This window comes from Pseudophryne corroboree, chromosome 6 (assembly GCF_028390025.1).
Source record: "Pseudophryne corroboree isolate aPseCor3 chromosome 6, aPseCor3.hap2, whole genome shotgun sequence".
Lineage (NCBI taxonomy): Eukaryota > Metazoa > Chordata > Amphibia > Anura > Myobatrachidae > Pseudophryne > Pseudophryne corroboree.
Window position 1 is genome coordinate 473,121,432 of NC_086449.1, and position 12,710 is coordinate 473,134,141.

Here is a 12,710-nt window from a genome sequence, read left to right on the forward strand (position 1 = left end):
GGTCGGGATGCCGGCAGTCAGAGGGAGGGTTAGGTTTAGTCATTAAGGGGGAAGGGTTAGGGTTAGAGGAGTTGGGGGTTAGAGTTAGACCTACCTAGTTTCGGGATCCTTTACATCTGGATGCCACTGCCTGTATTCTGACCACCGACATCCCAAGCGTCAGGATCCCGATACCACCCCACATTGAGGTCCTACTCAGTTCATAGGGCATTGGGGAAACACTAACATTCAGATTATGGTCTAACTGCTATAATACAAAACATGTTCCATTCATTCTACAAAGTAACACTGTTATGCTAACTTGTGTTGCTTGTGTCTACAACTACCTCTTCCAGATATACATGAAATAATTATGTTTAAAGAATGCATTGCCTAAAATAGTAGTGCATAAGGTGCGTCTAGCACATAATACGGACTACCCAACATTACATGTTGTGGAAGTAGGACAAGTGCTGAGCAACGAATTTGCGCTGCACCCCTCATCCCATTCCCATTTTTTAATGCTCGCACTGGGAGCCAAATTGTATAGAAACAGCCCTACAACAATCCCTCCTAACCTTTCAGTCTGATCAGTTCAAAGCTTTCCCAATCGGGAAGGAGGGCAGAGCTCTCAATCCAGGTCTGTCCACTAGACGCTATGCATAGCATATGTTTTTGCAGTTTATACTACTGCAGCCCCGATCATAAAATGGTTGCTGAACATTGCTTACATTTGTACATTCTTTCCCCTAGCTAGGTCATAAATGTTATGCTTTTCCCCATTTCTTTTGTCTGCAAATCTCTTGGCCTCAACAGCCATCACGAATATACAGTATGGTAGAAAGGAACATATGTATCAAAACAGTTTCTAAAATGTATTAGTAGGCAAACAATATGAGCCGCTAATGAAGGAAGTGGCACTCTCTATTAAAGTCCAGCCTATATGGCCACAAATCATGACAATCTCATTGAATACTCCCATCAATAAATATCACATTACAAAGCCCACTGAATAAGAACAGTGACAAATGCCACTAGTATACAGAATTCATTAAATTGTGTCAGTTAATCAGACTACAAATATGAATAATAGAAATGACAAGGTCATACCTATAAAATCTGGAGCTAAACCTGGAAATTAGGGACAGCTGGCATTAGCAATATTACCTACAGTAAATGTGTGCTTGGGACACAAACATTCTCTACATGACGATGTGAATTTCTTGACACATTTTATCTGATAACAAAAAGTGTATTCCACTTGTAGAATATTCCTTCTGTGCCAAATTTCCTCCCAGTTATGTTTTAAACAATTCCAAATTCAAACTGTCTTACTACAGAGTGGAGATCAGTACATGCTGCAATGAGCTCATTTTCTGTCTGTAATGACACCCAAACCTTACCATGTGTGATGATCCAAAGCTACCGCTCCTCAATAATCACTGACCTTAGCCAAACTTTGCACTACCAAATGTACTCCAGCTAAAAGTTTCAGTTTCTGGGTTGTGAAATGATTAAAAAATACAAAACTAAAAATAACAGGAGGCGGCATATTGTTCATGGTTTATAGCATATACTTTTTATATTTTTATTAAAATACTTAGAACTTAGGACCTAATTTATTCACACATCTACGATCCATTACCCTGACATGCGGGGGGACGTCCAGCACAGGGCAATTCCACCCCGCATGCCTGATCCAGCACCCCACAAACATGCGAAAGCATCGCACAGTGGCGATGCTTTTGCATGTTTAAGGTAGCCCTCTGCCTACGCAGCCTAGCTGCGAAGGCAGGCGGCTACTCGCCATGTTTCGGGTTACAGCGGCTGCGTGTGATGTCAAGCAGCCGCCACAGAAACGGTCCAAACAAAGCAGGCACCCCCCCAACATCAAGCTAACGTCCCTTTAACGTTGCCGTGACATCCCCTCCCGCCCCGTGAACGCCTCTGCCTGTCAATCAGGCAGGGGCGTTCGCACAAGTGAGATGCTTTCGAATATCACTGTGTGTGTATGCGCAGTGCGGCTGCTGCGCGTGCACACACCTACCAGGGATTCAGAATGCAAACGCTGAATCGGGCCCTTAGTTCAGAGGAAAGGATACAGATGAAATCTATACTAAATACATTCTAGATAACAAAGTGGACTACAAAGTAATGTTTACAGTATGTCATAAGTAATGACCTTAAAATGTTTGAACACAACAGTGTCTACAAAGTTATATTAAATACACCTCACTGTAGAACATGACTTTGGCACTGAAATCTTCTTGTAGTTCCGTTATGGTGTATGCTCCGACAGCTTGTGCAGACCACACTCAGGGGGATATCCAATTAGCCCTGGTAAATTACCAGGGCTAATTGTCCCGCCGGGGGCTAGCTAATTAGCCCCAATAAGCCGCGGCCTCCGGCAGGCGAAACAGAATCCCCGGAAACAGACAGTTTTCGTCCGAAAATGGGGCTGTTTCACACGAAAACACACAGGTTTCACTGAACCTGTGTGTTTTCGGGAGAAGGGTTTTTTTTTTTACAGGTGATCAATCTGGATAGCATGTAAAAAAAAAATAATCGGTGAAATATCAGAAAAAAGATGTTTTACCGGGGATAATTGGATATCCCCCTCAGAGTATGTTACGGAAAAGTTACTCATGCTGTGTACTGATACTAGATTGATAACCCATGAACTACAAACAGTTGGCATTAAGCAAATTAGTTTCATCACTGAGGACATAAACAGATGTATATTTTGAAAAAATATTGTGACCCTGAGAGATGTGTGACAACGTGAATAAAGCTTCTTTGTATAAAACTGGAATGTACAGTACGATTACTCAATTTTGTTATTACTGCACGGAACAAAATAAACAATACAACAAATAAAAGATGCAAAAATTATATAGAAACAATATAGAAACAAAAACTGTATGAATGAAACCACACAAACCTCTTCAAGCTGACAGGCTTTAATGACACTCAGGTATCTGTACTGGTCATATGAAACTCCAAACACTATGTTCTCCTTGATGGTCCCAGGCATAATCCAGGAGACTTGGGGAGAAAATGAGATCCTTCCACTGTGCTTTATTTTCCCAGAAGATGGTTCTAATTCCCCCATGATCATCATTAAAAGCGAAGTCTGCAACATATATGTTACAGTGGAATAAGGCAAATTGTAGAATTTTTATTAACTGTATGCAAAGTATTTATTTATTTTTGTTAAATATAGCATTAACAGCTTCATAGAGCAATTATCTGATCACTACAAAATGTAATCATTGCTAATAATGTAGGAATCTATATAACTAGTATTATACCATCAAATACAAAACTTTCAATTATAGTCTATATTATTGCCAAACTAGCATTATTACATATATATTGCAATAGTATAACCAATAACATGTATCATGGAGGCCTGTTGTGTGATTTTAGTTATTATTATTTATTACCAGTTATTTATATAGCGCACACATATTCAGCAGCACTTTACAGGGAATATTTGCCCATTCACATCAGTCCCTGCCCCAGTGGTACTTACAATCTATGGGGGTAATTCCAAGTTGATCGCAGCAGGAATTTTGTTAGCAGTTGGGCAAAACCATGTGCACTACAGGGGAGGCAGATATAACATGTGCAGAGAGAGTTAGATTTGGGTGTGGTGAGTTCAATCTGCAATCTAATTTGCAGTGTAAAAATAAAGCACCCAGTATTTACCCTGCACAGAAATAAAATAACCCACCCAAATCTAACTCTCTCTGCACATGTTATATCTGCCCCCCCTGCAGTGCACATGGTTTTGCCCAACTGCTAACAAAATTCCTGCTGCGATCAACTTGGAATTACCCCCCATATTCCCTATCACATGTACATGCACACTAGGGCTAATTTTGTTGGGATCCAATTAACCTACCAGTATATTTTTGGATTGTGGGAGGAAACCGGAGTACCCAGAGAAAACCCACGCAAGCACGTGGAGAATATACAAACTCCACACAGTTAGGGTCATGGTGGGAATTGAACCCATGACCTTAGTGCTGTGAGGTAGTAATGCTAACCATTACACCATCCGTACTGTCCACCATCAATTCAATGTACAAATTACCTCTCCATGTGTGTCCTTGTGTAACTTCTGCAAGGTGTGGCGAGAAATATGCATGATGCATAGTTCAAAATATTCTGTCTGCTTATCATTGATTAAGAATAGACAGGTGTTATGTTGTTATCTACTGGACTACTGAATACAGTCATTGCTATGAAGCTTGAAGAACCTCTGTGCTAAATTGTATCCTCTACAGCAGGGGTATTCAACAAGTGGCCATCCAACTGATGTGGAACTATCCATCCCAGCATGTCCTGCCACAGTTTTGCTATTAGTGTATGCTAATAGTGTAACAGGGCATGCTGGGATGTGTAGTTCCACAGCAGCTGGATGGCTGTATGTTGACTACTCCTGCACTGCACAAATTGACTGTTCACCATGCTGTCATCTCTGCCTACATAAGAGTGACAGTGCTGGGACTAGACCTTTCCTGACTTATCTTTAAGTGATTGCATGCAAGAGTCACTGTGCAGGAGATAATAGAGCAATATACAGTAACAAGTGGAAATAAAAATATATTGTGCTGTTGAATTTGGGGCAATTTAGGGCTATGTCCTGCCACATGTGAAATAAATGTAGCTAGAGGACACCACTGCTACCAATGACACTATATACACATAGGTAGAAGTATATAAGAATATCTGACATGCCCTAGCTTCCAATTTTATTAACTGCATATTATTTCATTGTGCCCGTTTAGCACTGTGACTGATATACAGTGTTTATCCACATTTGTAAATGTAATGTAGTGTGTGTGTGTGTGTGTGTGTGTGTGTGTGTGTGTGTGTGTGTGTGTGTGTGCCCATCCATCCAATGGCGTAGCTACCACAACTGCAGGGAGCAATGGGGCCCAGAGCTGAGAGGGGCCACTTTCCCTGTTGCATGTGTTATATACATTTTTCACCATTAGTAGATTCATAGGAGTTCTTACAAACTTTAGCCTTGGGGCCTACAATATATCTAGGTATGCCCCTGCTCCTGGTCATTGTAATGTGGTATAAAATAAAGTGGAGGCTATTATGATGTTACATAATATGAACTGGGGCATTGTAATGTGGCACAACAACAAGTGGAGGCACTATATTTATTTATTACCAGTTATTTATATAGCGCACACATATTCCACAGCACTTTACAGAGATTATTTGCCCATTCACATCAGTCCCTGACCCAGTGGAGCTTACAATCTATATTCCCTACCACATGCACACACACGGTTAATTTTGTTGGGATCCAATTAACCTACCAGTATATTTTTGGATTGTGGGAGGAAACCGGAGTACCCGGAGGAAACCCACGCAAGTACGGGGAGAATATACAAACTCCGCATAGTTAGAGTCATGGTGGGAATGGAACCCATGACCTCAGTGCTGTGAGGCAGTAATGCTAACCATTACACCATCCGTACTGTGGCATAATATGAACTGGGGCAGCACTGTAATGTGGCAAAATATGAACTGGGGACACTATCACATAATGTGAATTAGGTGTACTGTGTAATAGTAATGGGTACTGGCAACCCTACAGTGTGCCATAATCTGAACTGGGGCACTACCAATGGCGGATTGGAAACTTCAAGTGACCCTGTAACATTTTATAGAAGTGGCCTGACATGGGCAGCAGGAGAGGTATTACTTACCGTGTAGCGATGGCAGAGTTACTGTACTGCAGAGATGGAATAACAGAATGAATAGGGACAATGCAGTGTACTGAGTGCTGCCTGTCATGTGGGTTGTGAGGCCACATAACATACAAAACAGGCCCCACAGACACGTCAGCCTACCAGGAATCTTCCTGGTGGGTCCTATGGCCAATCTGCCCCTAGGCACTACTATGATTCATAAAATAAACTAGGGCACTGCTATGGGGCATACTATTAACTAAGGCACTACTGTGGTTTCTAAAATCAACTATATAGGGCGTAAAATATATATATATATATATATAGGGCGTACAATTAACAACTGTTGTGGAGAGGTGTCGCTCTAGAAGCATTGGGACAGGGGCCTCTCCAGTATTTTGCTATAGGGCCCACAACGTTCCAGCTACACCCCTGTGTCCATCCACATATTCTAGTGTTTTTTACCATATGCTACTAAGCTGCACTTTGCAGCTCTGCTGAAAACCTTAGAAATGATGCTGCTGCACATGGACTCTCAGTGTTACAGTCTTATCTGCTATTTGGGTTGCATCCTGATCTCACACTGGGATATACAGTAGTAATGGCTGCACAGGATGCCTACTGTATATAATACAGTAGTTGTAAACAGCAAAGTGTGATGTAGTGCACTTCTATTATATACAGAATATGTACTGCAGACTTGTCTAGAAGATTTAAAAATAAATGCAAAAACAATAAATGTAAATTCAATCTAAAGAATAAATGTGACGCAAAAGTATAGCATTGGTGTGCATATCAAAACAAAAACATTATAGCATCATAATAACTTGATCAACAAGATAACATGTAGAAACTCCACAAGTGAAACACAATGGAAGGTGCCATGAAAAATACCTCATCATGATATTCCAGAACTGCATACATACTATACAAAACAAAGGGCATGACTAGCAATCACTCTAACCAACCATATACTTACGAAAATTCCACTACTAAAAAAACTAAAGAAAAACTGTGACCTGTCTCATGGATTCTGACTGTGGCTCCAGCAGGGCCTGATCTCATACTAGCATCACTCAGACCTCATTATATGATCTTCCTCTCACAGCTAATGTGTTCTCCACTGTCATATGTTGGGTCACATGTCATATGTTGGGTCACATGTTAGGCCCCTGAAAAATACTAAAAAAACTAATGACATAAAGTATACCTTATTGTGCACTGGGGATTAATGTTGTACAGAGGTATGTCCACAGGTCAGTGCTTAGTGGTGCTTGTTATAATCTGTGCCTACAGTGTCTACTGTACATGTCCTCTCATCTGTACTAACCGACTTGCTTTTCAGCCAAACCACCAAATCCTTTTCTTATTCAAAATATACATTTTATTTCTGTGCAGGATAAATAGGACTGGAAGGATTAACATCTTCAGTGGCCTCCAAAGTGTCTGTCTGCCTCCAAACTCTTCATTATTATTAGGTGTTGTTCTCTGTTGCTGTGAATGGTAACGTGTGTTGTATGCACACGTTCGCTAAGGTGCATGTGTGAATCTGCAAGATACTGAAATTAAGGCACTCATTGAGGGTCTATTCATGAAACAGTGAAAAGAGTGGAGAAGTGAGCCTGTGGAGAAGTTGCCCATGGCAACCAATCAGCTGCTCCATACAACTGTATAGTATGCAAATTATAAATGTTACTTCAATGCTGACTGGTTGCCATGGGCAACTTCTCCACTGGCTCACTTCTCCAATATTTTCACTGTTTCATGAATGAACCCCTTAGAGTGAGATTTACCGCAGTTCTAAGATATGCATGTTTGTACTGGGCATGGTACCCAACACAGATACTCATACGTCTGCAGTGTATTTATGTTGTTGTGTATCATCAAAATGTTTGTCCTCAAGCCTTTTATATGGAAAACGTGACTTTTTAATTTATTAATAATTATGAAGACAATATAATGTATTGTGTATAAGTTAAGACATTTAATTTAATTAAAGTGTTATTTTATGTACAAATATGGCAAAGAGATTTGAGAATTTACTACTGTCACTTTTAGACCACATCTCTAGCTATTGAGGTTGCAGCACACACTTGACAGATGCTACAATTTTTGAGCTGAACATATTTCTAGAGGCATCTAATTCTCCATCCAAACATTAGTAGGCTTTTTGTTGCCTGCATCTTTTCTTTCTAGTTGCAGGGCACAAATCAGTCGAACTTTAAATGTACATATATTATGCATACGCACCTTGAAACATTGGAATGTGTATGACCATTTAATACAAGCTTTTTACTGCATGAGGCCCTGAATGCCTCTGTCTGCTTTTCTTCATGTTAAAATACCATATACTGTATATATATATATATATATATATATATGTATATACACAATCCTATAGGTCCGGCACTCCGTTTACTTATATTACCTGACCCAGTGCCAACACAAATAGTCACTACAACTCCTCCATAGGCGCGGCACTCTGGGCGCATAGAATGAATACACAGAGCTTGTCAATGTTTCACTTTATGGACAATTCTCTTGAAAACGGTTGTCCATACACCGAAACGTTGGCAAGCTCTGTGTATTCATTCAATGCGCCCAGAGTGCCGCGCCTATGGAAGATTATATATATATATATATATATATATATATATATAGATATATTTATACATCCAGCATTTCATGGGAACACCTTGAACTCTCCACGCAGATGAACAAACCACCTTTCTGTGGAACTGTGTATGAGGTAACATCAGGTTAATACCAGCTGACTGTGCAACTGATATGCAAGGAGGAGGGAATCCTTATGCATATAAAGTCCGGGATCATGAAATAATGGTTTGGTTCCTACCAGCAAATTAATTATCAATATCTCAGAGCCAATGTTTACAATTTATTTTAGATTTGATGTGTATATGTATTGACTGAATGTGTAGTCATATGCGGCTTTTTATATATTAAAAATTAATTTTTATCCAACAGATCCAAATATTTTATTGAATTGGTAGTACAACTCATAGCGCTGGTAACCTCTCTTCTATTATATATATATAGATAGATAGATAGATAGATAGATAGATAGATAGATAGATAGATAGATAGATAGATAGATAGAGAGAAAAAGAGAGAGAGAGAGAAGAGATAGAGAATGCTTCTGTTATGAATGCATTGTATTTTATTATAGCTATTTACAATAGCATTTGTCATATACTGTATGTCACTTGCTGTGTAAAACTTTTCCACATGTTATGCCAAAACCTGGAACACTATGCTCATTTAGCTTGGCGTACAAGCACATGACATGTACCTATAAATTCTTTATATTGCGCTTGTGTTTCAGGGAAAGGAACCCCCACAAAATGATGCTAAAGAGCTCGGTCATTTCTAGTAACACATGGGTTAGATAATAGCGCTATAGCTAAATTACACTCATCTTTCTTGGCATTACTCAGGGATTGCTAAGAGGGCATAACTACAGTTGGTTACATTGTTTTAGGAAACGTGGATAAGTGCCACACTGAAATACAGCCAAGACAAACAGTTTATATAAATATACTAACTGCAAATCAGAAAAGTATTGTAGTCAATATCCAATCAACACATGCAGCAACATACATGTCCAAATATTGAATATTAATTCAACAGCAGGTATTAGTAAAATGTTGGCAGCACATGGCATTTATTTTAATGTATGATGGTTTTTATTGATCGTACCGTACATGGGGTTTAAACCTTATGAGTTAATTATTTTGTAAATAAACCCTTCCCTATTAGAATGCTGGAACTATAATGGTAATCCTGGCAATCTTTATAGGAGTTTCATAAGGACAGGAAAGATCTTTAATGCGTGCGATGTAAAATATTTTTAAAATGCTGACAGAGAACTTACTAAGATGAGTATTAGAAATATACATATTTACCAGTATGAATTGCAAGCACTAAAGTACTATTATATCAAACATAATAGCCTTAACACTAGAATGTATTTAAAGAATATCTCTCTCTCACTATAAAGCATATCATTAAAGAATGAAATAATTAATGCTAAAGGCATTTTTGAGATTGCAAATGTCGGAGATATTACAGCTCTTTTGCTTTGCTCATAAAGAAAAGCAATGCAAACACTTATTAACTTTGAGATGTATTTTTTTGTTTGATACAAAGTCACTATACTGTAATATGAACATAATAGCAGCAGTTAATGGCAGTTGATATCTTTATCAGAGACAGTGCAAGGTTTCTCAGGACGCTAGGCAAAACTTAAGCATATTACCCTCCCCTCAACCAACACACAAATGCCCATTTTCCAGCATCTCAAGGATCCTACTGAGGAATCCTGGATGGGGGGGAAAAGTCAGTTATGCTTATGAAATTAGATACAGGACTACTTCTGGATATGATTGAGTATATTGATGATGAAGATGTTGTTGGTGGAGATTGCAGGTGCTCGGATCTAGCAGAGAGAAGGGAGCTAGCTGACCCTGGACTGGTTGTTATTACTTTTTCAGCCAAAGTTTCTGAATTTGGCAAAAACTTTTGAGAACCGCACTGCAAATGATGTAACAGGGAAGAGGTTCCTAGATGGTTAAGTCCCTACCTCTACTTACTCGGGCTTTACAGATGCTACAAATGGCTTGACAATTGTTGTCTGTATTTGGGTAGAAATAATTCCACATATACTGTAAGAGGTGGATTATTTTATTATATGTCCAGGCATGACAAGGGCTTTTTCTTATCATGGGCAACAACTGTTTCCACTGGTGCCTGATTTACACAAACAACATCCTCATCATCAACATTCTTATTAACACCAGCGTCATCAATGCTGATAGGTCTCCCTATCACCCTCTGTGGCATACTGTTACATTATTCTTTATTCTAAATCACACTTCTTAGCAGTTATGCTCATTACAGTTCTGTCATAACCAGAATTCAAACCCACCACCTGTTACATTGTAGGCAGACACCTAACTGATGCAGTGGTGGAACGTGTGAGTGGGGCGGGTCAGAGGCATTTTCAGGGCAGCTGCGTGACGTCAAAAGCACCCGATTCAATGGAAAAATGGTGGCAGGCCGCCTGCCACCAGGTTGTGGAGGCAGGAGGTCGTCCACAGTTGCTGTGGCCTCTCGGCAACAAGGTCAGCATGATGGGCGGCCTTGCTTTGCAATGGGCGTCCTCCAGCATGCAAAAAAAGGATTGCAGATTCTGCTTTACAGCAGAATCTGCAATCCAACCTGAGTAACCCCCACAGTCTGGATTGACTGCTGTAACAGTTGCAGATCACTGGAACTACTGTATAGTTTTGCTATTTTCTTTTTACGTCTTCACTTCTAACCAGATTGGTTGCTATATCTGCCTATCTGCACTTTTCATAGAAATGGGGAGTAGATAAAGATATACATACTCAGGAGGTGGGGCTCAGAAAAAGGTCTCAGGGGCGTGAAACGTTAACTCGTCACTGCGGCCTCACCCCCGCTATGCAACATCCACATTTCCAGCATTGCATAGCGGAGAGCTTTACCTCTCGCTGCGGATGGGTGCAGAGTAGTGCAGACGGCTGCAGGAGTAACCAGGGGTTTCCTCCAAGCTGCGGGAGACTTGCCTCCTTTTCCAACTGGCCAGGAGGGCCACCTGATTTTCGTGAGCCTCCCGGCTATTCCAAGGGAGTAGGCAAACATGTCCCATAATGAGACAAAATCAGTGGTGCGTTCAGGAGCGGTTCTAGGCCGGGCAAGCAAGGCGGGCGCCCAGGGCACTGTGGCCCACGGGCGTGGCTGCAGTCATGCCGCAGGCGCCCGCCGCCCACCTGCACCCCACTCCCCGGCTGCAACGGGCACCATGGGCTGTGTGGGCGCCCGCTGCAGCCAGCTTCATCGTCAGACACTAGAGGTCATAATTGATCTCAAGCGTCTGTGCGGCGCTGCTACGGGAGAGATGTCATGACGTCTCTCCCATAGAAAGGAGCGGGTGGACCAGCAGCGGCAGCAGAGATGGAGCAGCAGCAGTCGGGAAGCAGGAGCGGGGCTGCTGAGTATATTTTTTATATTTTTTATTTTTTTTCAGTGTTTGTTAGCGGCACTACCAGGGGGCACGGCTACTACGGGCACAACTACAGGAGGCACAGCTACTCCGGGCACAACTACAGCGGGCACAAACCAGGGGGCACAACTACTGGGGGCAAATCTACAGGGGGCACAACTACAGGGGGCATAAACCAGGGGGCACAACTACAGGGTGCACAACTACTCTGGGCACAACTACTGGGGGCACAGCTACAGGAGGCACAGCTACAGGAGGCATAACTACTAAGGCCATAACTACAGGTGGCATAACTGTGGCCACATCCCTTCCCTATGAAGCCACGCCCCTAATTTTTACCTGGGGGGGGGCGAAGGAAACGGTCGCCCTGGGCGCCACAAGGTCTAGAACCAGCCCTGGGTGAGTTAACAGCAGTAGTGGTGAAAACGGGGTTAATTCATTTATTTTTGCTTTAATTGCATTAAACTCTATTATATATATATACATTCTTCCCGGTGCTTGCGTGGGTTTCCTCCGGGTACTCCAGTTTCCTCCCACAATCCAAAACTATACTGGTAGGTTAATTGTCTCCCAAAAAAAATTACCCCTAGTGTGAATGTGTGTGCGTGTACATGTGGTAGCGAATATAGGGGGTAATTCAGACCTGAAAGCACGCAGGTGGTTTTTTGCAGTGCTGCGATCAGGTAGTTGCCGCCTACAGGGGGAGGGGGTAATCGCTGTGCAGGTGTGCAAATGCTTGTGCAGTCTCTGCACAGCTCAGGGCTTACTCAGCTGTTGCAATGATCCGGCCAGGAGCTGACATCAGGAATCCTTCCTCCAAACGGCTGGGCACGCCTGCGTTTTTCCGGATATTTCGTAGAAATGGTCAGTTGACACCCACAAACGGCCTCTTCTTGTAAAATCCATTGCTGTCCGGTGATGCCCGTCGCCGGCGGCCGACGTGCCTGCGTATTGCGGTGCATATGCATGCG

At 41.6% G+C, this 12,710-nt stretch overlaps 1 protein-coding gene across 1 annotated transcript in view; it reads right to left on the minus strand.

Moving 5' to 3' along the window:
• The window catches only part of CFTR (CF transmembrane conductance regulator), a 256,140-nt gene that overhangs the window by 125,734 nt on the left and 117,696 nt on the right, over positions 1–12,710 (minus strand). The window contains exon 11 of the mRNA XM_063927222.1: positions 2,921–3,112. Within this exon, the coding sequence (XP_063783292.1) occupies positions 2,921–3,112 (192 nt within the window). The remainder of the gene's footprint in view (positions 1–2,920; positions 3,113–12,710) is intronic.